Raw genomic sequence first — 26,616 nt, forward strand, 5'->3', positions numbered from 1 at the left:
ATTGTATAAAAATTACAATCATCAACTCAAATACTTGGTTGTAATTGAACAGAAATTTCTATGAACTTGTAAGAACTGTACAACAGGAATCAGTCTGTGTCAGATCCTGAATTTGAAATTTCCACTGGAGTCACGGGTAAGAGGCAAGTGGAACCAAGATCTAGGCCATTTGCTTTTTGAAGTTTGCAAAGACTGCTAAATTTTGCCAGTGGTAGTTCACTCTTTGCAACATAGTAGGCTGTCCTTAACAGATTTTTCAGGTTGATTTTTAGTATGTTATTTACAGACTGAGCAATAATCCATTTCTTGCATTTCTCATGGGTTCTAATGGGGGCCTTTCTTAAAATTACTGGTCCCAGTAACAAAGGCACTTGTCAACTCAGAAATCGAGGGAAACCAACAACACACCCGGCAGAACATTATGTTATTTACACGGGTGCACATAAGTGGTCCGCATGTGCGCATTCGCTGTCACAATAAAAGACGCGCACCAGATAAGAAGTTGCAACGCGTGTTTGCGTCCATATAAAAGGCACTGTTTTTGTCTGCTAGAGTGGGATTTTCATGGCACATTCTGCACCAAATCTCTGTGCGTTCATCATTTGTTTAAAGCCAGCTCACCTCCTGCAACCACTTTTCCGAGAATACGCGCTTCTTTTGCGGTTCGGACTCCATCTGACATTTCTTTGGAGGTGGAGGAACACCAAAGTAATTGCTTAAAGGAGCTTCTTCGACATCTTTAAGAGTTCTAAACAAATGTCTGTCCTCCTCCAGAAAATCTTATGTACGCAAACACGCGTTGCAACTTCTTATCTTGTGCGCGTATTTTATTTTGACAGCGAATGCGCACCTGCGGACCTCTTATGTGCACCCCTGGTTATTTAGCTTCTCATATTCCAGCCACAGAAATTCTTTTGTCCATGAAACCATAAAGCTGTACTTTCTTTTTGCCTTATAGTCTGATTTGTCATAACTTTTCCGTTTTGTGGTAGGCTTTTCTTTGGCTGTCACTTCTTCACCCTGACCGGTCTTATTTGGCTCAGCAGAACTAAAATATATATCCTGCTGCCTTTACACACGCACTCACATAACGCTCAGCGATTCTCTGCGCGATCAACCTCTCACATGTTTAAGCTTCCTGCGGGAGATTTCACTTGTCATGTTTGATAGTAAACTAACGATTGATAAGACGATGTCAGAGGAATTGGTGCGCAAATTATCGTCACTCACCAATCAGTACTGTCGCTCTCTATACACAGTTCGCGCGATTGCAAAGTGAAAGCAAAAAACAAGCGCAAATTCAAATGCGATTTCAATATGTCACATATAGGGCTGCTCGATTATGTCAAAAATGATAATCACAATTATTTTCACTGAAACTGAGATCTCGATTATTTGATGATATTTATTTAACAATAACAATGTATTGAATAATGGCTTTAAAGATTGTCAAAAATAGTATAAAATAGTGTGCAAATACTGATAACAGTGCAAATGTTTGCAATATAAAAAATAAAATGTAAACATCTATGTTTAGTGAACTTTGCCATGTCGCTCTGTTTACACACTATATCTACTTGATCCACGTCTGACTCCGCGAACCCATAATGTTTCCACAACACTGAAGGGTTTTTTTACCTCTCTTTTCAACCAACGGCAGTCACTCTCCTCTCCAAATAACTTCTGCTTAGCTTTCCGAGCTTCCCTCTGTTAGCTCCTCTTAATTGTTATGCCTTGTGTTCGAAACGCAGAGAGGTGCGCTCGATTTGCCACACGGAGCAGCGCAAGAGTAAAGCACGAGGGAGGTGCTAATAATCGGCTCAGTCATTTTTAATGATCGTTGAAAGCCCAGATCGTAATTTAGATTAAAATTCGATTAATTGAGCAGCCCTAGTCACATATTGACAGTGGTTCACCGATGCCAATGACATATTTACCCAGCTACATTTCCGAAAGAATGCAAAAGCATTGACATATATTTTTCCTTCCTATGATAGCCCGACAGGCAGGGCAGGGATAGATTCTGGTAGCCCGACTGGAAAAATCGCTAGCCCCGGGACGTCGGGCTAGCGATTTTGCGAGCCCTGAATAGGTCTTTTCACAACATTTACCCCTGTTAAGCTTTCTGTTACCAGGTAATGAGTCTAATATGATTGCTTGCTCAAAATTATGAGAGAACAGAATGAAAGACAAAGAACTTTGCTCATGTTAGTTAGATTAGAGTCTTTTCTGTTGCTACTCTCACCTTTGGCCAGACCCTTCAGGGATTCTGTAGGTGAACATGTGGGTAGGTGGGCGAAAGTGTCAGCTGTATTCATCTGCATAATTCAGACAGTTGGATATGTATGGAAAGGGATGATGCCCAACAGGGTCATCACTACCGACCATCTGATCCTGTCTCTTCTTGATGCCTGTCTCTTTGAAGCTTTATATAATGATTTCATTATATATTTAATTCAAGTCCAGTTCCTTGTTAAAAGCTACAGACTTTATACGCCCTTTTGTTGTGAAATAATAAACTACTTTTGACACTTTGACTCATGTGTGCTCTACGGGAATGCATGAAGTGATTTATATTACCTATCTCCTAGGTACATGTTAAAATAGCATGCTATAATTAGATTTTTTAAAATATAGATTCAGCCTATGTAATGGCATGTCCATCAGGTGTTAATTATTGATCACTTCATTTATCTGCTTATGGTAAAGATAGACATTGAGATATAGGGTGTATTAGCATATTTCAAATGGGACTTTTAGCCTCAAAAGGATAGTTGTGTGGTGTGATAGTTCAGAGATTTTACAGCGGCTGGATTTTTTAAAATTATATCAAAGGATTAAATGTTTCGTATGATATGAAATTACTTTCTTTTTTTCCACCAAATGTACAGGTCAAAACTGAACTAAATAATATTTGCATAGTACTGATGGATCAAAGAAGAAATTTTTTTCCCAGCTTCCCAGTTTTAGTGAGCTTAATTGGCTTTAGCTCATTTTATGTGGCACAACTGTTTTGGTCACTACAGTACACTACGTGGTACCTACAAAGAACTAAGATTAGTATTTAGAAAATGAATATAGCGGTTCACTATAATGATCTAAAGAGCCAGAGCTAAAATAAGAGAGAATACTGGACTTTGGTTTGTCAGATTTTCAGACATAATGTCATAAACTGTGTGTGGAGCAGCAGGATTGGACCCAAAAGCAGACTCGCCAGGCAGGATTTAACACAAGAACTCAGATTTATTGCTGGACTGTCAAAGAAATGCAAAACTAACCTAAACTGTGAATCTTGAAACCTGAACTAACACACAGAAATACACAGCTAGGAATGAGGGAGAACATGATACTGGACTGAGGGAAACCCTGAACATGGACCAAAGACCTTCACAATAAAACAGGAAATGAAGGAATGCAAGATTGACACATGAGTTTGACAGAGGAGTGGAGGAAAGGCAGACGAGAGGGAGCGAGGGAACACAAGGGAGCACGAAAGAGAAAGAGGGGACATGGCAGCTGGGGAAACATGGATAAACCGTAAAAGACATAAGGGCTCATACAAACACATAAACACAGACACACAGAGAGAGACACAGAGGGCAAAGACACACAGGGGAATCTAATAATCCAAGAACTACACAGGGAATATAAGAAACTCAAAATAGAATAACTAAGACTATAAATTAACCTGAACATAAACCATAATACAAAATATCACTAGAATACAAGAAACTCAAAATGCTGGGTCAAAAGGACCCAGAACCATGACACATAAGGCTCTAAATTACTGAAACTATCTGCGTTTCCTTGGTTTGTATATAAACAGCTGTTTGGTAGCACATTCCCTGTATTAATTTTACAGGATAGTTACATGTCAAATGACGGGGATTCAAACCTTTTTATAGTATAAAAGCTACTGTTTTGCTAAAGGGAGTTGAAAGGTGTAGTTATTTTTGTATGCTTGATCTTATTGCATATTTATTTGTAGGTTTTTTCTCTTGCAGGTGCAAAATATGGTAATTAGAGATTTTTCATGAGTCGTGTATTGAGGTGTACTGAAGTACTTCTAGGGTTACTCATTCAAACTAGTCCAGAAAACTACAAGGTTCATTGACATCTGCAGACATGAGGTCAGGCATTGATTGAGGGAGCGCTTGCTTTGCTTTTGCTTTGTCTTCTTTTGGTGGCGTGCACATTTTCAGTGTCACTCGATCATCTTCACTTGTGGGAAGCTGAAATTGTGATTGAGATTAATATGAATTGTGCGACCCTTGTCTGCAAAGACTTGGCAGTTACTCACTCACTGAGTGGCAGTAAAACATGAAAAAGTGCAATGCAAACAGGAAACAAAGACTGTTTGCCTTCAAAGTAAGAGTTGCACCTTTTGAAACCTTATGGTGGAAGTTGTAAGGCATTTTAAAAAAAAAAAGGCGAACTTGTGTTGAATTTTTTCAAATTTCACTAGTGTTTGGTTGTAGTTAACCACTTTTTGAGATAAGTTGACATCTTTCATGCAAACAACAGTGACTTCAGCAATCTACTATCAACAAAAGCAATCAGAAGGAGGATTTTGGTGCAGTACCTTCTTTGTGGCTGATTTCACCTAGCAACAGAAAACAACTACTTGCCGGACTGCTTTTTTCCAAACTGAAGATTGACAGGGAGTTGCCAACCTGATGGTCACAACAGTTGTTAAATGTGTGCTTTACACGTCTGTTAAAGGCACATATTCTGAAGGCAGAAGATGTGAAGGCAGATGTGGCCTGTGCATCAATTAAAAGGCTCCAGTCCACATCTGCCATGCTGATCACATTGATTAGGAACTTCAAAGTCACATATATCGATTGGATAGCACTTCAAAAGAACCTGCGGCTAAGTTTTAATACTTGCCCTAAGTCTGTCTGGTAAAAGTTCAATTCAGGACATCTTTTTTTCTGTTTATACCATGGCCTTCTGAGTCTTAAATCCTGCTTTCAGGTTGACATCTTAAAACCTGGGAGAATTTTAAACACAGTCCTTTGGTGTCTGGGGTCTCTGAGGAACCACTGTAGCATAGGCTTATTATGCTTGGTCAAGAAATTCTGTGATCATTATTAGCTGTAAACCTGTAACAACCTGTAAATACATCAGCTACCTCTATAAGTGACCATATTGACACATCTGTACTTAAGCTGATACGAAGAGATTCATCTAAATAGTGTTAGTGCTAAAAAACTCAAACTGTTCCTTAATAAACAGACACGAGAAAGACGACTGTTCCAGTCTCCAGAAAGTGAAAGCAGCATCTAATTTACTTCTCACCATGCACGTCCTCCTGTGATGAACTTGTGAGGCATCTGATGTTGTATACAGATTATGAGCCTCATCCTGTAATTCCTCTCAGCCGAGTGCTCAGTGGAAATCTGAAATCAGATCACTCAGCTCCTTAATTACAGTCTGACTGCATTAAGCCCTCCCCGTGTCCCACAGGCAGTAAAGTGGCAAGAGGGGGCCTTAGCCGTCATGTTCGACCCTGGACTTGTTCAGCAGAGGCCCTTTCAGCCCTCACCCTGTCACTCTTGTCAGCACAGCTCGCCTTGTGCATGGTAACACATGACAGATCTGGGAGATAGGACAGCCAAGCCTCACCCTGCTGCCACACTAATGGTTTATAAATATCTTCTTCAAAGAGCCGAGATGGTGTGAGGGGTAGCATGGTGGTTGTGGGCTCTGTTGTGGTGTAACATTGCAGACCCATTTAAGCTCTCAGCTTGCCTTTCATTCCCTGCCACGAGGACCCAAGAGCTGGCTGGAAGAGGGGTTAGGAAGTGCACTGCGGGACTCAAGATGGACAGCTGGGATGAAAAGGCTTCTGGCTGGCATCCGCTAATTCAAATCAGACAAACCAAGTCACCACAACAGCTACTGTGATCATATTCAGCTAATTTTCTTACCATTTTGGAACATTTATACAAGTGATACATTAATGCCAACATGTACGGATGTTACCCTTTTTTTTTTCAATTCAACTTGCATAAGTCACAGAAGTTGTCCTACAATAGAAGTCTTTGTTTTCCCACATAAACACCTATATCCCCTGTGTGAGCGGTATTTGCATGTGATCAAAGCCTCAGCCCACTGCACCCTCCTTCTTTTTCTGACTATAGAAAACTGTTCCTCTGCTTCCCAGTTTCTTGTATTGCGCTGTGTTCACAAAAAAGAGCATTGCGGTTAAATTTTCTGTATGTCAGGGCTGTAAGAAGACATGTAGGGCTTTCAGGATAAGAGTCAAAGGACAAAAAGCCAAGCGTGTGCAACGGTTCTCTGACTGACCTGTTGTTTCACTCCTTAAGAGAGGAGGGGAAAGAAGAGAAGTAGTACAGTGAAAATTTACTGATCTCTATTTAGTTTTCACTGATGCGAGCTTTGTGAATAAAGATGATTATCAAAGGTTGTAATGGTAGTAATCTCATTTTAGATGATTTAATGTTCATTAAGTTGCTGTTATAAATAGTTCAGACTGTGAGCAGCTACAGGGTGTGTTATCTTTGACTCTGATTTAAGCGTACAATATATCACACAGCGTTTGCCTCAGTGCTTTAGAGGCAACTGATCCTCATATTTACCTTTGTGTTGGCAGAATGCAGTGTCAGAGAGGACATGAAGGGTCATGGCTCTCCGGTTTTTATTGCTTCTCATGTTTATGTTTAAAGGTGTCTTTTTTCAACTGATACTGACACTCACTGGCTAGGTTATTAGGTACAGCTTGCTACACTAAATGGATCAAATTCCTTGGCCAACTACACATTACACCTACAGGAGCTTTTTAAAGTTTTTGTGCCGACGTTAATGCCAGAGCAGGTTTGGAACTCGGCAGTTACTGAGTCAAAAGTTAAAATAGAAATAGTCATTAATAGAAATCATAACGCCAAAGATGTCGTTTGCCCCGTCGAGTCAATTATCAGCCAAACTGGGAAACATACGAGTATGACAGTGTGGTGGCGGGAATATAGTTATGTAGGTTCTAATTCTCACTTTTCTTGATAACCATAATGAGAAATGATCCAGAGTCATTTATCATGAATGAAGCTGTATTGTGAAATGTTGTGCATTCACAGTAAAGGGTTAATCTGAATGTAAAAAAGATGCAAAGTCGTCAAATTTTTTAACAAGATTTGACTGACTGGTGAGTCAATACACGTCTTTTTGTCTTATTTAAATTCCTGGTGACCATTAATATAGTTTCGCCATTTTTTTTATTATTTACATGTTGCTGGGTGAGTAAGTTTAAGATTTAAGAAGTTAGTACAGACTAAACATGCTGTAGAGCTCACATGAGGAAAATGCCAGCCACATTCCTCTGCTTTCAGGCTCCAAAGTAAACAGGCATAAGAGTGATGCCAATTGTCTCATCCTAGTCAAACAATAAATAACTAAATAAATAAAGTTATGGACCCTTAGTCTAAGTATGCTGGCGAATTTTTATTGTTTTTTGTTTCTTTCATTGTTTTTAGTTGTGTCTGAGCAATCCAGTCTCATAACAAAGCATGGCATAATCATGTGTGTTTATGGTATTTCACTACGAAGTATACTTTGTGTAAGAAAGCTTGAAGCTATCATCATGAAGACCAAGCAAACACATAAACCAACCCATATTTTTCTAAAAATAACCTGGTTGTTTTTATTCCCCAAATGTAATTAAGCCACGTTCTTTGAATTAACAACATATTTAAAAATGCTATGTGAAAATCTGTGACTTGTATTACTTGAACTTGGGTCTGCCATAAGTTGTAGAATGACTGATGGTGGCTCCACTACCTGTAACTCTAATGTCATAATGCAGACTTTTCATCCCTTTTAAAAGTGGAAAATAGCGCTCAATAATTTGGATTAAAATAAACGTAACTGTGGTTTTCTGACTGATTTGATTTACAATTTAATCTTTTAAAGTCAAACCCAGTTTAATCCTCAGTTCAACAGCTTTACATGAGATGGAGCATACCACGAGATAACATAAAAAGATGGCGATAATCACTTAAACTTTAACATTAGGTTGGGTTAAATTTAACCAGAAAACTTTAATACCATTTTAACTTCTTGGTCAGCCTGGCAGTTAGCTTAGCTTAGCCTAGCCTAGCTTAGCTTCCGCCTGCTTTAAATATAAGGTTAATGCTTTAATCACAGTTCATACTTGAATCATAGTGGACAGTATTATTTCTGTGTACATGGACCAGAATCAGTATGTAGAGGTTTCTCATGTGACATCATGTGGAATTTGTTCGAGAACTAGTTAGGAAAAACCAGAAACCTCGCTAAGTGAAAGTGATAGCGAAGCGCACACTGCACCAAAATCCTTCTTTTCATTGTTTTGGTCACTATCAGATTGTTGTGGTTGCCTGATTATCAGAAACAGAAAACATAGACCTTAAGTAAAAGCCCTGCAGCGCTGCAGCCAACAAAAAGTGTAGCATTTCCTTTTAAGGTACCTAGTCTCTGTTTCTGGTTTTCATCATACTTTTTAAAGTTTCGCTCATAGAGTAGAGGATGCAGTTATTGTTGGCTACCAAAGCAACTGCAAAAAGGTTTTCCTGATCCAGTGGGGGTAGTTTGACCGATGGTTGCCAGATTGTGAAGGACTGGTTTCTAGGCCTGTGTTAATGTTTACTTTCACCCGAATATTTCCACATTCACTCAAACTAAATTTAGTCCAGTGGGAAACAATGCTGCATGTTCTCAGCTGCCACCTTTCTAATGTGAGTGGGCCGCTGCATCTGCTACGACCTCAAGGTGATACTGTAAAAACAGTCTTCAGTTTTACGTGTGTGTGTGTATATTTGTGTGTGTGCATGACTACACATGTGTCTGTTTTTGCATGTGAGAGTAAAATCATGCGACTTTGCTGTGAGAACCAGAGGGAGGTTGTGGGAGTTGGGAGCCATGTGTGCGAGGAGAATCAATTTAAACACAATCAAAAGTTAAGAGGGATTAAAGCTACTGTGATGAGATAGCACACTCAAAATGGTTTAAAATAGCTGCAGAGATTACACTAATGTAATCCAATTTAAAGGAGCCTTCCCCAAATATTTATTATTGAAGCACCATCTGTTTGAAGCCTGTAGGGTCAGTCCAGTATGCAGTTTTACACCAACAAGGCTATTTTGTTGTCCTACATTCCCGCTGGTCCTGTCTGTCAAAAAATAAATAAAAAATCAGAGAATAACCCATTTTTTTCTGGCTCCGCTTTAATCTTTGTTCATGTTTGTCCTTGTTTGACTTTAAAAAAAAAATCAGGAAAATCACTTTGCAATGGCTTTCTCACTTGCTGAACTCCTCGATAAAAGTAAAGCTCAAGGTCATTGAGATCTCTTAATCAGCCAGTGTGATGAAAGATTGTAATGAGCAAAATAAGTCTGGTGTTTTTAATTATTTATGTTCATATTGTTTTATTTTGCATGCCAGGCATTTGCAGGGTCACTCTTAAGACTCTGTGGCCCCTCTGACCCAGATCAAAAGCTCAGCGCAGACTGAACATGCTATACAGCTTACATGAGCAGTGCTTCATCCAGACCAGCTGTGAGTGCAAACATATGATCTCCATTTTAATTAATCATGTGGTGTAAAATATATCACGCTATACATTATGAGAAATGACGGAAATTTGTCAGCTGCCACTGATTTTTTCATGTGGCTTTTTATTAAGCTACTTGTGTTTGTTTATTCCCCAAAACATGATTTTTAAGAGGTTTCCAGAAGATTTTGCTTGTTATATTATTAGTATAATATATGTACAGTAACATAAAACTGCATACATAAAAATGAAAGACTCATTTTAATCTTATTTTCTCTTTTCAGGTAGTATCAGGTATAAAAGGAGTTGTTATTATGTATTTTTCTGTTTCTGGGAAACACCTGTGGTTATATCACCTCCACTACAGCAAATCTGAGTAACAAACAGTCTTTGAGATGTTTAGTCAACTGGCTTTTGGTGTCTTACAGTTTTCCTTTTCAGCTGAGTGTATAGAGAACTCCTACTGACTAAGATCCTGTTGACTCCTCACTGTGGGTATAAATAAAATAGGAATATGACTCTTGAAGACTTTCCAAACGCCGTTGGACCTTCTGGATTAAATTCTGAAAATCACTGAAAGTCACTTCACAAACTTCAAACTAACCATATTACAGCCGCTCCTTTTTCAGATAATCATTTGTGGGAGAATGATGGCAATATGTATCACATAATATAATGAGAAATTATAAAGAAGTTTGGACACTTCCCTAAGATTACTGTATACACTCACTAGACACTTATTAGGTATGCCTTATTAGTATCAGTTTGGGCCCCTTTTGCCTTATAATTCTCCATAGAGCAGTGTGGTGTGAATAAGGCACAGCGGGACCACAGGTTGTTGCTTTGAGCCATTTTTATTTGCTGCGGCTGCAGTTCACAGGCTGGCAGCCACATATCACACCACAACACAATCCTCCACCAACCCCTGAGTCCCCGTGTTTTAACAGTGTGATTGCGGATGTCGTGCAGGTGCGTCCGCACGGCACCACCGACCACGCCTCACCACACACCCCCATCACCTGATTGAGGCCGGGGAGCCATCCGGCCGAACCTACTCCACCCAACCAGCTTCCAACCCGGCGACAGGGCCGTGTCTCTTCCGGAAGCCGCCCACACCTCCAGTGGTGGCAGCGACGCTGGTCCGGTGGCCGGCCACCTGGCAAGCCAGCACGACCCTGCAGACATGGTCATGAGCCCCTGCTCACGGGCGGCTGGGCCAGCATCCGTTGCTCCGAAGCAGTTCGTGCCTTGACCTCGCACCCGGATCGAGCAGGCTTCGCTGTCTCCCCACACGGTTCTTCCACCGCTCCCAGCTGGAGCGGACCCTCGTACACCTCCATCTCCGGCTGGAGCGGCTCCTCCACCTCCAGCGGGCACGGACCCTCTGGCACCTTGTCCACCACTGGCTGGAGCGGCGCCTCCACCGCTCCCAACCCGCTCCCGTCCCCGTGTTTTAACAGGCGGGCGTGATTGCGGATGCCGTGCAGGTGCGTCGGCACGGCACCACCGACCACGCCTCACCACAAGCAGATTCAACCAGGTGCTGGAGACATTCCTCAGATTTTGGTCCATATCGACATGACAGCATCACACAGGTACTGCAGATCTCCTGTTCCCAAAGTAACTCTATTGGGTTGAGATCTGGTGACTGTGGAGGCCGTTTGAGTACAGTGAACTCATTATCATGTTCAGTACACCAGTTGGAGATGATTTGAGCTTTGTGACATACTATGTTATCTTGCTGGAAGCAGCCATCAGAAGATGAATAGGTATGCTGTGGTGTTTAAAAAAATGCCCAGTTGATATGACGGGGCCATAACTGTACCAATAAAGCATCCCTAGCATCCTCTTTTGCCACACTAGTCATCTGCATGCCTTCTATTGGATTCAATCCAGTCAATCTTTGGATGGACCGAATTGGCCTTCGTCTTTTCCTCCTGCCTGGCAGCTCCGTCTTCAACATCCTTTGTCCCATAAATCCATTATTTCTCCTCTGCACATGTCCAAACTTTCTCACCCTTGCCTCTGTAACTTGTCTCCCAACTGCTCAACTTGAGCTGTCCTTCTGATGTACTCATTTTTAGTCCTGTCCATGCCGATCATTCCCAGTGGAAATCTTAACATCTTCAACTCTTCCATCTCCAGCTCGGCCTCCTGTTTTTTTCCATTTTTTTTATCACCACCGTCTCTAAACCATACATCATAGCAGGTCTCACTACTATCTTGTAAACCTTCCCTTTCATTCCTGGTTCTCTCAGTCTGTCACAAATCACTCCTGACATTCATCTCCACCCACACCTCTCTGCCTGCACTCTCTTCTTCACCTCTCTTATTTGCTTGTCTCTCGCTTAGGATGCTTGACCCCAGGTCTTTAAAATCATCCATTTTCTTTGCCTTCTACTTCTCACAATTTCATTTATTCACCTGCCTCCTCTTCATTTACATACATTAAGTGCTCGCAGATTCAGCACCATATGAATCTATTCTGTTTTGTGTTGCTTCAGGGCATTTTCAGTGGTTTTATGGTTTAAATGAATGTAAATGAAACAAACAACAGATTAAACTAAATATGTAAGAAGGTCAGTGGTTCTGACTGGCTCCTCCAGTTTTCTATAGATAAGAGTTGTACACATTAAATAGGTGGTTTAAAAATGTGCTTGTGTGAGTTGGTGAATGTAACCTACAGCATAAAAGTTCATTGAATGGTTAATAAGATTGGAATAGTGATTAAAAAATGTCATGAAAATGTGAGATTGCGTTTACCGTCTAATTAAAATTCAAATATATCGTTTGTTAGGTCATTTTACAGCAAAAGCCCACCTCTGCTGTTTTGATTATGAAAAAAGGGGGGGAAGAGGTGGAAATCAAGAGTTAATATCAGCCTCAGCTAAACCTTTAGCTCCAGAGAGAGACTCACACGAGGGAAAGACATGGGTGGAAGCAGAGATTACTCGGAGAGATAGAGTAAGGCTGGTTAAAGAGGATCAGTTTATCTTCACACAGGCCTACATGGCTACCTGAGGGTTTGGGGGCGGAAGGGGGGGGGGACTTTTTATCCTTCACTTGATCATAACACAGCAAAAATAGGTTTGGATGCCCTGTTAGACATGCTAATTACACGTATCTGAGTAAGTGAGGCACTAGTTTGCGTATTTTTAGACACTTGCCGAGGCTGCTTTTTCAACATTTCATTTTTATATAAGTCTGTGATTACTTACTTACTGCGTTGCATCTGTTTACAGTTATTTATTCATCTGCTGGGACTTAAATTTAGCTGCTCTGGCGAAATGATGGTTTCCACTGGGGTTTTATCTACCATCAGAGGATCTCTGGTTTCATATGAAAGTGCTTCCCCCTATGGACGACTGTCGGTACTACAGGAAACACATTTGGTCTCCTAATTGTGCTCCAGCTCCAGCATGCATGACATGGTTGACTGGGCTTGTTGTTCTGTTCTGTTTTGTTAGTACAGTTTCGCTGCCATCTTAAATGCTTTTGCAGCTGAGAATCCACCAAGATGCCCCTCAGGAAAAATATTAATATTATATATTTTTTTAAATGTTGTTTATTCAAAAAGGAAAGAATCCTATTAGCAGAATCAAAGCGTGGCTAGGCTGAACAATAGCCTTTAGGAAAATATAATTAGGGCAAGGTTAGCTGAGGCTACCTAGTATCATTTCCTCCAGTATCCTCTTTTATTAGTAGCTTTTCCTGATTTTTTACCTCTGGTGAGGGATTTAAGTTGATTTATATCCATATCCACATGTTGAACAGCCTTTGTATCTGAGTCTACTGACATACACACACAGACAAACACACACACACACACATACGCACATACACACACACACACTCATCCCAGATGGAGACAGGCACGGATTAGTGAAGATTTTACTTCATTTAATAAACAATTGAATGACACAGTTCTGAGGATAAACCTGCTCAAAGAAGCACAAGAATAGTCTGGACTTAGAAGACTACAGGTTATTATCGTGCTTCATCACAAAATCTCCGTGTATCATTCAGATATGCTGTTTGCATGCACTGCTGCTGCAAGCTTTCTGCAGCAATTCATAGCAAAAAGCGACCTGCAGAAAAAAGCTGGTCCTCTCTAATTGGGCCTTTTGTACACGCTGTATTTTGATCAGCATACACTGAGCACGTGACAATTTAGAGAAGTCGGAGATACGCCACACAGCTGCATCACAAACAAGACCATTTATGCAATAATATTGCACAATTGTTGCAGCACGTACATATTGCTTTATTGATGGGCATGACAGTAAAGACGATAGCTGGTGGAAATGAAATCGGAGAGCTAACAGGATTTGCGAGGGAAAAATCTATGTTTCAGATCTGAAAATAGATGATTTCGCTGTACCCCGGGCTGCTGTACATTACCAATCAAAAACAGGCTGATCTGACGGCTGATGCGGGCATGGTGGTGGTGATGATGATGGTGATAAAGATATTAATCTCATGCATACATGCCCAATAGATGGCTTTACTCCTCAACACGGCTGGCACGAGCAAATGAGGAACAAGCAGGAAGAATGTTTTCCTTTCGTTTACGTGTCACAGTATACATCACAGCTTTTGACATCTTTACATGTGTTGATGAAAAATAAAAGCAGGGTAGATCTCCCCTCAGTTGGTGATGTCCCTTTTATCTACAACCAACACTGTGTCCGCATTTTAGTATCCAGTATTTATGCGATTAGATGCCAACAGATGATGAGCCTTAGTTTGAGTATGAATGAGCAGCTCTGCTACATCTACTAATTGTAAGCGTGCCTCTGTGTGAATGATAAGTTTAAGGGTCTTATTAGTTTCAGTACAGCCTACTTAAAGGTCAAGGTTCACCTGTGTATTTGCACATTCACCAAAAGGGAGCACCATGTGATCGCAATCCAAAAAATGCACCTGACATCAGAAGTGTTAGGGCTGAATGCAGGAGTCAAGTTGCTTTCTGCCTTGAAAAATATTTTTTAGATAATTTTCTTCAATCAAATGTTTCTGATTGCATCATTTGCGGGATCCACAAACAGGTTCAGCTGAGGTCACCCTAACCCCGTAACCACCCCACAGTTTTGTAACTGAAAAGCCTACATGTTGCTGTGATGATCGTGACCCTGGTATTGGTGGGAGAAATGACCGTGTGTTACATCATATCTGTGTACAGCTGAGCTCTTTTGCTCACATGAGGTGAGAGGATTGAGTCTGAGATTGTTGAGGGATTAGTCAGAAGGACTTACCAGATTCAGAGATTGAGAAATTAAGGGATAGGAGCACCACATTTGCGGGGTCACATTGTCCCAGGAGGAATAAGAAAGCACTGAGTCACTGCAGGAAAAAGTGCATGTGAAAAAAAAAAAACAAGTTCTGTTTCATTTTTTCGTGCTTTATACACGCACACACACTTTCCTCCTTTTCATCTGTGCCCACACCACCACCCTCTGCCTAATTCTCCTGCCCCTGCATGGCTTCACTGTGGGAGAGAAGGAAGGCGTGTCTGCATGAACAGATGTGGGGATCTCAGCTGGATGTCTATGGATCATAACGCTGCCTCTCACTCCTCTCTGCTACGCCCTGCCATCCATTTGAGCGCACGAGGGACACTTTTCACTGTTTCACTTGCAGCAGTTAAAGGATATAGCAGCAGTGGTTCTTTTTCACGTCCTTGGCTTTAGATTTTTAAACCAAGCTCCAAACTGGAGACACAGACGGAGACCAGCTGCTGGGATCAGTTGATCCAACTTCAGCTGTCTGGTTCGGGTGACTGGGCACCCTGTGAGTTCAAAAAGATCTCTTTTGTGTTATCATTTCCCATAACCTGTCTTCATATCACCATGACTGCTTCATTATCATCATTCCACCTCCTTCGTTTCATTGTCTTTGGTTTCATTTCTATGTGCAAATGTATTTAAGAGTTTAAGAGGAAGCATTTTCCAACCACATCAGCTTCATCCGAATGTTAACAGTAGCGAGATAGCGGACACTTGTAAATATGACTTTTGGTTGATGATTTTAAGAAAGTACCTGAAATTAGTTTGAGATAAGCCAAAATTCTACTTTCTTTACCTCTTAAACCTGTATCAGATGAAGAACCAAATATAGCGTTTTAATTTGCATCTTAACAATGAAACATTGCTGGTGTGGGGTGGGTGGTGTGTGTCTGTGTGTGTGTGTGTGTGTGTCTGTGTGTGTGTGTGTGTGTGTCTGTGTGTGTGTGTGTGTGTGTATGGTTGTGTGTGTGTGTGTGGGGGGGGGGGGGGGGGGGGGGGGGCGCGTCACATGAGTGAAAAGAAAAGCGTTAATATCCTCCAATAAAAATAAAGGGTTGCAATTTTCATGTATTGATACGAAGGGTTAAGTTTTTTTTTCTTGTTCGCCGTTTGCTTGTTTCCCATGCAGAACAGTATAAAGTGATGGAAAGAGACTTAATCTACTGTAGTGTAAATCTTTTATGAAGACTAAATTTGAGAATTTAGAGGCTGGGTGTGTGGTGATTTAGATCTTTGTTGATTTGGCAGCACTAATGTCCGCTTGTTTTGCTATAGATAATAACGTAAGAGATACTGATTTAAATTAAAATTGTCAAGAGTGCTCAGATCAGAGAAACTACAGTAGTAATCTCCACCTTCTGCAATGTTATCATTGAGTTTTTACTACATATGAAGATGTTACAATGAAGCCATTAAGTCTTTTGACGATTTTAGTTGTTGTTTTTGTGCTATTCAAAAGTTTTTATGCCGCTAATTTTGGTTCATCCAGTTTAAAGAACGATGAGCGTATGCCACTTATGCCACCGTTTACTAGTCCTCCTGTTCTAGTCGTGGCCAGATTTTAGTGAAACTTACTTAAAAATACACAACTTGTGTTCAAGGTCAACTCACATTTGTCATATGACGGGCAATAACCTGGGAATTGTGAAGGATCATGAGATGGATGAGCTGCTACGTCTCTGATGTTCTGGTTTCCTGAGTAGTTCTTTTCACATTGCAGATCAAACCAATTACTGCGAAAAAAAGATGGTTAAAATCACTCAACTAATATCTCTTACATGGCCATGATGACAGCAGACATTTACAGAACAAAAACAAAAGAAAACTGATTATTGATATTCAGACAACTTAAAATAGAATCAGGGTGATTTTTATACCAAAGTATTATTAAAAATTATTGCTTCAGCTTCTTATATCAGTGAAAATCAGTGCTTCTCTCTTCTTAATATTATTATGTGAATATCTTTGATATCTTCCATGACTGCAAAATAATGATCTCTTGTTGGAGCCCTGCAAAAAAATGGATTCAATCTAATCGGCAGAAATAAGTCGAATAAAACAAACGCAAAAGTTAAACTGACTTATCGTATTGCCATAGCAACCTGGCTTTCTGCAAAAAGCAGTCAAGACTGCTCTTCAGCTGCTCCGTCGAGGTCATGATAAGAAGTGTTTTTTAAACCCTTGTTATCACTGCTTTGGTTCCAGGTGACACAAAGAAGGTGGAGTTCCCCAGAAAAGAGATGGAGGTGGTACAGGGCCAGATGGTGGTGTTACAAGCGTGGTACAGCCCCAGCGCAGACATTTCCAAAAACTCTGTCATTTGGTACTTCTCTGGGAACGAGTCCAAGCAGGTGAGAAGGGAACAGCCGAAGCAGTGTAACGTTGTGCTGAATAGCTGCTCTGACCTCTGGTGCAAAGACAATCGAGAGCCTCTTTAAAGGGATTAGAGTAAAGTACAGTTTGCTGGTTGGTTCTCTGGCTAGCGCTAAAGAAGCTTTACATCTAATGCAAAAACTATTAGAGCTCAAACAACAAACTGAACTACTTTGCGTAGATTATTTTCTATCATACAATATCAGTTTAAAGACTGTATTTAAAGCTGTGTTTAGATCTTCTTATCATTTAATTTAAGCAAGAGGAAAAGAGTAATGTTGCATTGCATGACAATGTTACATTCTGACTAACCCATAGAGATTTGTAAAACATGTTGATATGTAGAGATTAGGATTATTTCTAAAACCACTGATGGCGTCTAATTCATAGTGGAAGGAAGAAGGGGTGATGTTATTAAGGAAAATATGCCTCTAATGACACTTGAGCCCTACATTGTGCTGTACCTCTCTTACGTAGCACACACTGCTAGTGAATTTGCATATGCCTGCACATGCACTATGTTTGTGTGTGTTTATATGATTAATATAATCTAAACAGTTTCCGATGCCTGTGAGATTATCTCAAACAGAAAATCAGGCTAAAATTCAACATCCACCATCTGTACATGCCAGGATTATCTTTATGAAGGACATGGTAATCTGCACATCTTAATATCAAGCAGAATTCAAAAAAATTTTCATTTGAATGAAATAATCCATATCGATGTAGTGATGTCTGTGTTTCTGTGGACGTGTTCTCTCCGTGCAGGTGATAAACTTTAGCTCAGGTGAGGTCGGACACGGTCAGAACGAGTTCACAAAAAGAGTGGGCTTCAGTGTGGCCATGCCCTCGGCCAACCTCTCCATCTACATCAATAACACCCAGGAATCCGACTCTGGTCGCTACATGTGTATTGTCATCATCCCCGGAGCTCCTGGCATTTCTGGGGAGATGAGCCTTAATGTCAAAGGTAATGGTCCGCAGCGTCAGAGGAATTTCAAAGGTTAGATGTAATCAGAAAGTCTGCAGTGCAGCTCACACATTTCCTCGGATTTGGAAGTTCAGGCGAAGTAAATGCTAAGCATATTTTAAAGGATTTAGGATTAGACCAGTCTGTCAAAAATCATATATTTATATGAGAAAGCACTGTCCACATAAAACTCATCTGCTGTTTAGGGATTCGCTGGGCTCTCAGGTTGTTATGTCATCCTCCAGCAGCAGATTGAAACTTACTTTTTTTTTGCGGTGTGGCTACTGCCCTGAGACATTTCCACATCGCTGGCACTGCATTACAACTACCATAGAAGTTCAGTAAATGGGGCTGCTGGTGTAGCTTCTTATCGCACATGTTTTAAATCACTAACATTATTTGTCCCTCTGCCCAGTCCCTCCTTCTCCCCCAGTGTGCACCATGACAGGGAACCCAGTGGTGAAGGGCAATGTGACTCTGAGCTGTAAGTCCAGTCATGGAAAGCCTGTCCCTCAGTACAAATGGACCAAGGCTGCACCCATGTCTGAGGTCTTCTTCTCTCCAATGCAGAGTGAGTATTTTCCCAGCACGCAATGCCTAAACTTAAATGACTCGTGCCCCCCCCCGCCTGCAAAAACAACTCTCCACCCACTCCATATTTTCTCACTTGATGTCGTGTTCATCCTTTCAGGTTATGTTTGCCCAGGTTTTGCATCAGCACTGAAAAAAAAGTCCCCACCGAGCAGTGTGCTCTGGTGATTATACAAAGACTGTAAGGACCTGTTTCACAGGCGTCATACTGTGGCAGGAAAAAGCACACTGATCATTTCAGGTTCCTGCTGTTGTTGCTAGTTTGCTGTGGTGTTTCACTGATGCAACTGATGGAACAGAGCCATCCTTAAAGAAGCTGGTTTCACTTTGGCTTTACCTCAGCAACATGGGTTCAGAATGTCTCCCATTAAAGATGAATGTCTCAGAGGTAAACATGGTAATACCTGAGCAAAAGTGTTTTTATTTCTATTATTCATTACCTTAGTGTTCCACAACAGGAGGAGTTATTCAAACTAATTTCCAGAAAGAGTTATCATACTGAGAATGCGATGGGATAGCGGGAACTCTTCCAGTATGTTGGACCAGGTCGCTTTTCCATATTCCGCTTAATTTTCTGACTGTAAATCTCTAGATGCTGTTTTCATGCTGTGCAGGTGTCAAAAATGAAAGACCAGAGGAATTCATAGCCTTATAGAAACTGTGCAGCAGTCAAAGACAAGAAGGGAAGAGCAAGTGCTTTGATGCCCTTTTCCCCAGTATTTTGCCTCTCAGGCATCACACCAAGGTGTTTGGGTTATTTGAAGCCTGAGAACAGGAGGACAGGAACTAAACAAGACCAAAGAAAAATAGCCTCTGCTTGGGTTTAATCTTCTCCTGAGACTTTCTAAATAACATCATTATTAATCATAATCCATAACAGAATGCAATTAGGTCCATAATTTGTTGTGTAGGGCTGTTTTTTTTTTATTTTGTTTTGTTTTTGAAACTGCACACCATTACCCTGGATTTTTAAGTGAGACAATCACGATGTGGTTGAAGTGCAAATTCAGCTTTAATTCAGCTGTTTAACAAAAACTTTGAATTAACTGTTGAGGAATTACAGATATTTTTTTATATAGTCTCCCATTTTCAGAGGATCAGATGCTGTGTTTCCTCCCTTAAGATGCTCTGCTAAGCCGTTACTGCTGCCACCTTCAGTTGTTGCTTGTTTGCGCCTCTCAGCCTCACATTTATTTTCTATATCCAATTTCGTTGCCTTGAGATACTCTTGGGATGCTTTTGCAGTTTGCTTTTGGTCATCATCCATTTGCACTTTACTGCTTGATCACTTTTGCAGCATTTGGCTGAATTTGAGCAGAGAGTGTGGCAGCAGTCACATCATCAAAAAACACTAGTGACCCAGTTCCACTGCCCACCATACATACCCATGATATAACATTGTCTCCACCATGTTTGACAGATCATGTGGCATGCTTTGGATCATGAACTGTTTCTCGCCTTCTCCATATTTTTATTTTCCTGTCATTCTGGTACAAGTTAATCTTGGTTTGATCTGATCAAAGAGGGTTTTTTTTTCTTTTTTTCAGCCATGGAAATAATTCTGTCATCATCCACTTTAGTAGTTTTCTGTAGTCTTGAGGTCTTTGGTGTTGGTGAGCTGATCAATTTGTTTTTCCTTTTTAAGATTGTACCAGATTGTTATTTGGCCACTCGTAAAGCTTTTGCCTGCTGATGGGTTTATTCGGGTTTTTCAGCCTCTCCTACTTTTCCTGAAATCTCTTTGGGCCTCATGTTTAAAATCACCATGAAAAGCTATAAAATATAAATTCAAGACCTTGAAACAACTTCACATATAACATCTGCGTTGTTTCATGAAATAACAAGAGATCAGCCATAAAACTGCTTGTCAGGTAATTGTTGAAACTATTTTAAGCCTCTGAAAATAGGAGACTATGTATAAAAATGGCTGTAATTCCTGAAGAGTTCATGCTAAATTTGTTGTGCAACCCTTTAAATTAAAGCTGAAAGTCTGCACTTCCGTCACATCTTAACAGTTTGATTTTAAATCCTCTGAGGAGGCAAAAGTACAAAAATTTTGTCTTTAATTATGGAACTAACTGTATCTTTTAAAAAAGGCCACCAGTTGTTATTATGGTCACATACTTAGTTAATCAAGTTTCAAAGTTTAGCAGAATCACACATTTAAAAATAACAACTGGGAAAAAAAATAAATCGCTAACAGAAATAACAGAAACCTTGCTCGTCTCAGTTTTTCCACAAAAAACACATAGATGACAACTTGAATATGCAAGAACCAAATCACATAATCCTGCTGAGTTCAGAGAATTGTTTTATTGAAGTGATGAAAGTGAATTGGAACCATGAGGACAATTGGATCAGCAGTATGTCATGGGTCAGATGGTCAAAGCCTGCCAAAAAGACCATAAGACATGGAGATTTGGTACTCTGTTACAGAGCAAAGCATCTTAGATCACTGGAAGAAAGCTGTACTTTGTTAATGGTCAGTTTTTCTGGGAAGACGGCAACCCCAGCACTTCTAAATGTTAAAACACTGGTTCAGGAAACATGTCCCCGGATTTAAATCTCTTTTAAAATCATCAGTGAGATTTAAGCAAAACAGCTGCAGCACAAAAGGAAAGGAATATTAGTGAATTCAATATTAGTGAATATGAGAATATTAGGAGCAGAACACAAAAGACAGGAACATTTGTCAGAAACTATTAGAAACGTATATTAATCATTATGGCAAAATGCACTGCTTGATCGTAACAGTATCGCACACAGTCCGTTAAACTTCAGGCATATCAGTCTGTCCAGTTAGGAATGATAGATCATTGTGAATACATTTAGTGCAAATGAAAGAGGGTTTTACTGGCAGTAGCCACAGATTGTTGCTCTCTCCTTATCCTTCCTGATTGATTTTGCTCTAGTTTTGTTTTGTGTTGGTGCCCTCTTCACTACTGGCCAGCAGAGTTATTTGCATCTCTCATGACAGTCTATCAGTCATTACATGAGGACATAGACAGAGCCGTAGAAGTGCATCAACCAGGAGGACTGGTATATGCTCCTTTGTGCAAGGAGGAACAGGAGGACCGCTGACAGAGCCCTATAGAACGACCTCCAATGGGCCGCGTATGTGCATGTTTCTGACCAAACTGTCAGAGTCAGACTGCATGAGGGCAGCATTAGTCCCAAATGTTCTTTAGAAGGACCTGTGCTCTGTGCATCTGCCAAAAAACAGCAGAACTCGTAGGACTTTTCTCTCAACAGATGACAATAGGTTCACACTGAGCAGATATGGATGGTGTGAAAGAGTCGGAAGATGCTGTGGCGAATATTGTAATGCCTCCAACATCATCTGTGAAATGAATGGGGCACCAATGATCGACCTGCCAGTTCTAGTGTTCGGCTACATGATGTCAGTCTGTGAAGACATGCTGCACTAAAGGATGTCAATCCCTATCATCTATCACCTCCTGTTCCTCCTCGTACCAAGGAGCAGATACCAGTAATGCAGCTCTCCTCCTTGTATCCATTTCCTAGTATCTCCTCCACACTCTTGAGGCTGTTCTGGGAGACACAGCAAAGCTTCTTGCAATGGTACGCATGGATGGAGTTGTGCTCTCCTGGACAAGCTGGACTACCTGTGCAACCTTGAATGGACTGCAGGTACTGTCTCATGCAAAAGTAGCAGCAAGATCACTAAGAAAAAGCAAAATTGCAGAAAAATCATTCAGAGTGTATAAAGAGAGAGTAATGGTCTGTGGCTACCACATGCAAAACCATTCCACTTTTGTGATCCTCTCCAGCACACCTGTTGTCACTTTCATCTGAACCACAGCAGGTGAAATGGATTCACAGTGATTCATGATTCCCAACTGAACAGATTGACCCTGTCGAAGTTTAATTATTTGAAGATGTTTTGTCTTTGTTCACTACAGTATAGTGAATAAATAAATGTTTTCCTTGAGTTTTATTGTTTACACCAGCAGGATAAAGGGGTTGAATAATTTTGACTGCAGCTGTAAATGTTTCAAATGGACTTCAGAGGAAGATCCTCGATCGTGGCATGACGCACAGTGTGAAATCCTCTTTACTGAATGAGACACACAGCATCCTCCTTTCAACGTGCTGCACAAGCGCAAGAGAGAAAACAAGAATTTCTGTATTATTTTTCACGTCTGTTGCCAGAAAAAAAAAACGAAAGAAAGAAAAAAAAGACGCCATCTGTTTCTGAGCAGTAGGACTTTGGCTGATTGATTGAGTATTGACTTAACTGTTCTGATCTCTGGCCTTCATCTCTTTAAGTCCTCAAACTCATAACATGAAAACTACTCCCTCTGATTGTGCATCCTCTCACATGCTTTCAACACTCGAGCTCCAACCATGCGCTCATCTTTTTATGCACACTGATATATGCTAACTCTGTGACACTTGAACTTTACTCTGCCCATCACTGCTTATCCCTTTCAGCAGTCTCTCTCTCTCTCCCTCTCTGTTTTTTCCTCTCTCTCTGCTGATCCTCTCGCCGCACTTCTCATTTCCTGTTGGCCTAGGTGCCTAATCTAACAAGCCCCATGTCATTACTTGATCAGCCCCTCTAAGAAGCATAAGTTGGATTTGGGACAGAGAGTGCAGCACATCTTGCTACCCCTCCCTTCAATTTGTACCATTCTTTCTCTACCTTTCATTTAAGCTCACTCTCTTTTTCATCTTTTTGTAAAAAAAAAAAATAATTGAAAGAGTGGAGAGCCTGCCCCCAGACCATGCTTGTCCTTGGGTTCATGGGTAAGGGCTTTCATTAATACATTTTTCAGTTATTCCCCATACTCTTTCTCACCTCTACCTGCAAGAATAATTATGTTTGTAGAGTCAACATGGCACTCCTTAAGCTCTAAGAAAGCTTTAAAGGAAAAGACAAATCAACCCCATTTGTAATAATGCTTATAATAGTATTTTTAAAAATTAAGAAAAAAGACTAGATTCAAACTCTATAAAAATTAATTATAAAACCACTCAGTTATCTTTATTTTAACCATTTGGAATTGTGAACCAGTGTTTTATGCTGTAATCTTTCCTGACTATTTCCATGACAAGCAGGGGTTAAAGTGGGCTGGAACAATCTGGAACAGCACCTTCAGTTAACGAGTAATTAAATCTGACAGACAGGTTATTGTACAGTGGTGAACAAATGTTTTCCCCTTTCCAGATTTCCTGTTTTTTTGGTGTGTTTGTCACACTTAAATGTTTCAGATCATCAAACAAATGTAAATATTATACAAATATAACGCAAGTAAACAAAAAATGCAGTTTCTAAATGAAGGAGAAAAAGAAGAAAAGAAGAAAACATGGAACAGTACCCTAAGAACACAAGGACGACTCATCCAAGACTTTAAAAAGACCCCAGAACAACATCCAAAGAACTGCAGGCCTCACTTGGCTGAGTTATGGTCAGGTGTTCATGACTCCTCAATAAGAAAGAGACTGGGCAAAAATGACCTACAAGGCCAAGTTCCAAGACAAAAACCACTGCTGAGCAAAAGGAACATAATGGCTCAACTCAGTTTTGGGAGAAAACATCTTGATGATCCCCAAGACTTTTGGGAAGATGCTCTGTGGACTGACAAGACAAAAGTTGAATATTTTGGGACATGTGTGTCCCATTACATCTAGTGTAAAAGTAACACCACATTTCAGGAAAAGCAGAAAAGGAGAATGTCAGGCCATCTGCTTCTGACCTCAAGCACACTTTGGTTCTGCAGCAGGACAATGATCCAAAAACCACCACCAGAAATGAAGCCTTCGGAGTGGCCTAGAATTCGATTGATATGCTGTGGCATGACCTTAAAAAGGTGGTCCAATGTGGCTGAATTACAACAATTCTACAAAGATGATTCTGCCAGAATTCCTCCACAGTGCTGTAAACTCAGTTATTGCAAACGCTTGATTGCAGTTGTTGCTGCTAAGGGTGGCCCAACCAGTTATTAGGTTTAGGGGCCATTTACTTTTTCACACAGGGTCATGTTTTTCACTTAATAATAAAGGCTTTCATTTAAAAACGAGATTTTGTGTTAACTTGTGTTATCTTTGTCTAATATTTACATTTGTTTGATGATCTGAAACACTTAAGTGTGACAAACAGAAAAAAAGAGGAAAATCGGGAATGGGGCACCACTGTATGTCACTATTGAATGAGTTCATTCTTCATGTGCTGCAGGCTGCGGTGGCTGCCAGGGGCAGCTTGGTGGTACTTACTCAGTAACAAGAAAAAAACTGACATCCCAAGGCCCACTTACACTTTCAACACATCCCTTTTTTTATTGTTGCTGTGATGCGTTCATGGTGCAGAAGTAAATTTGAAGTTGTGGTACTTAGCAACTAGGTAGCTACTGAAGTGAGCATAAACAGAGTAACACTTTTTTAAATGGCAGGTAGTTTTAAATGCAACATTTTAATCAACTTGACAAATGTCACCAAACACACACAACTGTTTCTGTGCAGTTTATCAAAAAGTGGACAGTTTCTGTATTTCCCAGAGAAAAAAAAATGTTAATGTGTGACACTGACAGAGAAAGAAAGGGAAGAAAGGAAACGAAGGTCAAAGGTTATTTTCAAAAGTAATCATTGCTCAGCGTGTGACATTTTTATGGACTAGTAAGTTAAAATTTATGTGTAATTTTCTGATTCATTTTAGAGTGCTTAAATAAGATTTTGGATCTATAGGTGATGTGTTGCTAAATTATGTTTTTATGAAATGTCTTGCAAAACAAATTTAAGTCATTTAAATTTTAAGAAAATACTGTTCAGGCTAGTGCAGGGTACACTGGTTAGTTTACAGTAATGCAGTGCACTTGACTGGTTACAGCTAGGGCAATGTTACCAGATTACATCAAGGGTAGCAGACATCAAGGTATAAACCTTTTATACTAGCTTTATTGTATCTAGTTAGGTGGTTGGAAATCGGCCATATAGCCTGTGTAACATCTGCTTAGATATTGTTGAATTCAGTTGGTTGCATCATCAGAGAGAGCAATGAATATTAGAGTAGAAACCCAGGTCAGCAGATCACAGGTTGTACACAAGGAAAAACCTACTGGAGCTTACAAAACAATGTCTTGTGTGCCCTTTTTCTAAGTGATTCTTAAGACTAAGACCTGATCTTGGTGTTCCCCACCTGCCAAATCCCACTTTAACCCCTCATGACAAGGACTTTTAAACTTCCAAGCCTCATTAACATTAAGCGGAAGGGTTGACTTTGTCCTTTAAATCTTTGCAGTATGTTGTGTTAGATTTAGCTGTCATCCCATTGCAGTTTTTAACTGTGTACTATAAGATTATGTTAATTTATTATTGTGTAGTTAAGCTATGATGTGGGTTAATAAATAAATATGAATATAGTCAATAATGACCCTAAATTGTGTAAATTTAATAGGCTTTCATATTTTATTACTTATATATGAATATTTCACATGTGAAAAACGTGAATATCTGTATCCCTTTCACTCACTTTTTAGCTTTCATGGTTAGCGAGTTAGCACACAGAATAACTGACTTAATCCAAGAGGACCTAAATATCACACATTAAAGTTTAAACTTAAAAAAAAACAGCAAGCAATGTTTAAACCATATATTGAAAAAAATCTTATACAGTCATTGATTTAAAAAATAGTTAGGGTTTGCTAGCTAGCTAGTAGCTAATTAGCTTTAGCTTGACGTGCTGGAAATTTGTTCAGCAGCTAGTTTGAAATAGAGTAACTGTAAAACTCAAAGGAATTGTTCAACTGTTTAAACTCATTAACTTGATATGTAAACTTTGTAACCATGCTATACAATTTGCAGTTTAGTGTGCTATAAATAAATGTTTATTA

The 26,616-nt window shown here is 40.1% G+C and overlaps 1 protein-coding gene across 3 annotated transcripts in view; it reads left to right on the top strand.

Annotated features, from left to right (window-relative positions):
* esamb (endothelial cell adhesion molecule b) overlaps positions 1-26,616 on the top strand; it is a 57,655-nt gene that overhangs the window by 25,393 nt on the left and 5,646 nt on the right. Inside the window, exons 1-5 of one of the 3 annotated variants that reach the window (XM_063493250.1) lie at positions 14,966-15,337; positions 17,038-17,183; positions 17,974-18,175; positions 18,591-18,746; positions 23,492-23,536. In XM_063493250.1, coding sequence (XP_063349320.1) covers positions 17,073-17,183; positions 17,974-18,175; positions 18,591-18,746; positions 23,492-23,536 — 514 coding nt within the window. In that variant the 5' untranslated portion in view covers positions 14,966-15,337; positions 17,038-17,072. Of the gene's footprint in view, positions 1-14,965; positions 15,338-17,037; positions 17,184-17,973; positions 18,176-18,590; positions 18,747-23,491; positions 23,537-26,616 lie in introns of those variants that run through there. The other 2 variants (XM_063493248.1, XM_063493249.1) reach the window with 2 other exon arrangements.

The sequence above is a fragment of the Pelmatolapia mariae genome, linkage group LG14 (genome assembly GCF_036321145.2).
Source record: "Pelmatolapia mariae isolate MD_Pm_ZW linkage group LG14, Pm_UMD_F_2, whole genome shotgun sequence".
Taxonomy (NCBI): Eukaryota; Metazoa; Chordata; class Actinopteri; order Cichliformes; family Cichlidae; genus Pelmatolapia; species Pelmatolapia mariae.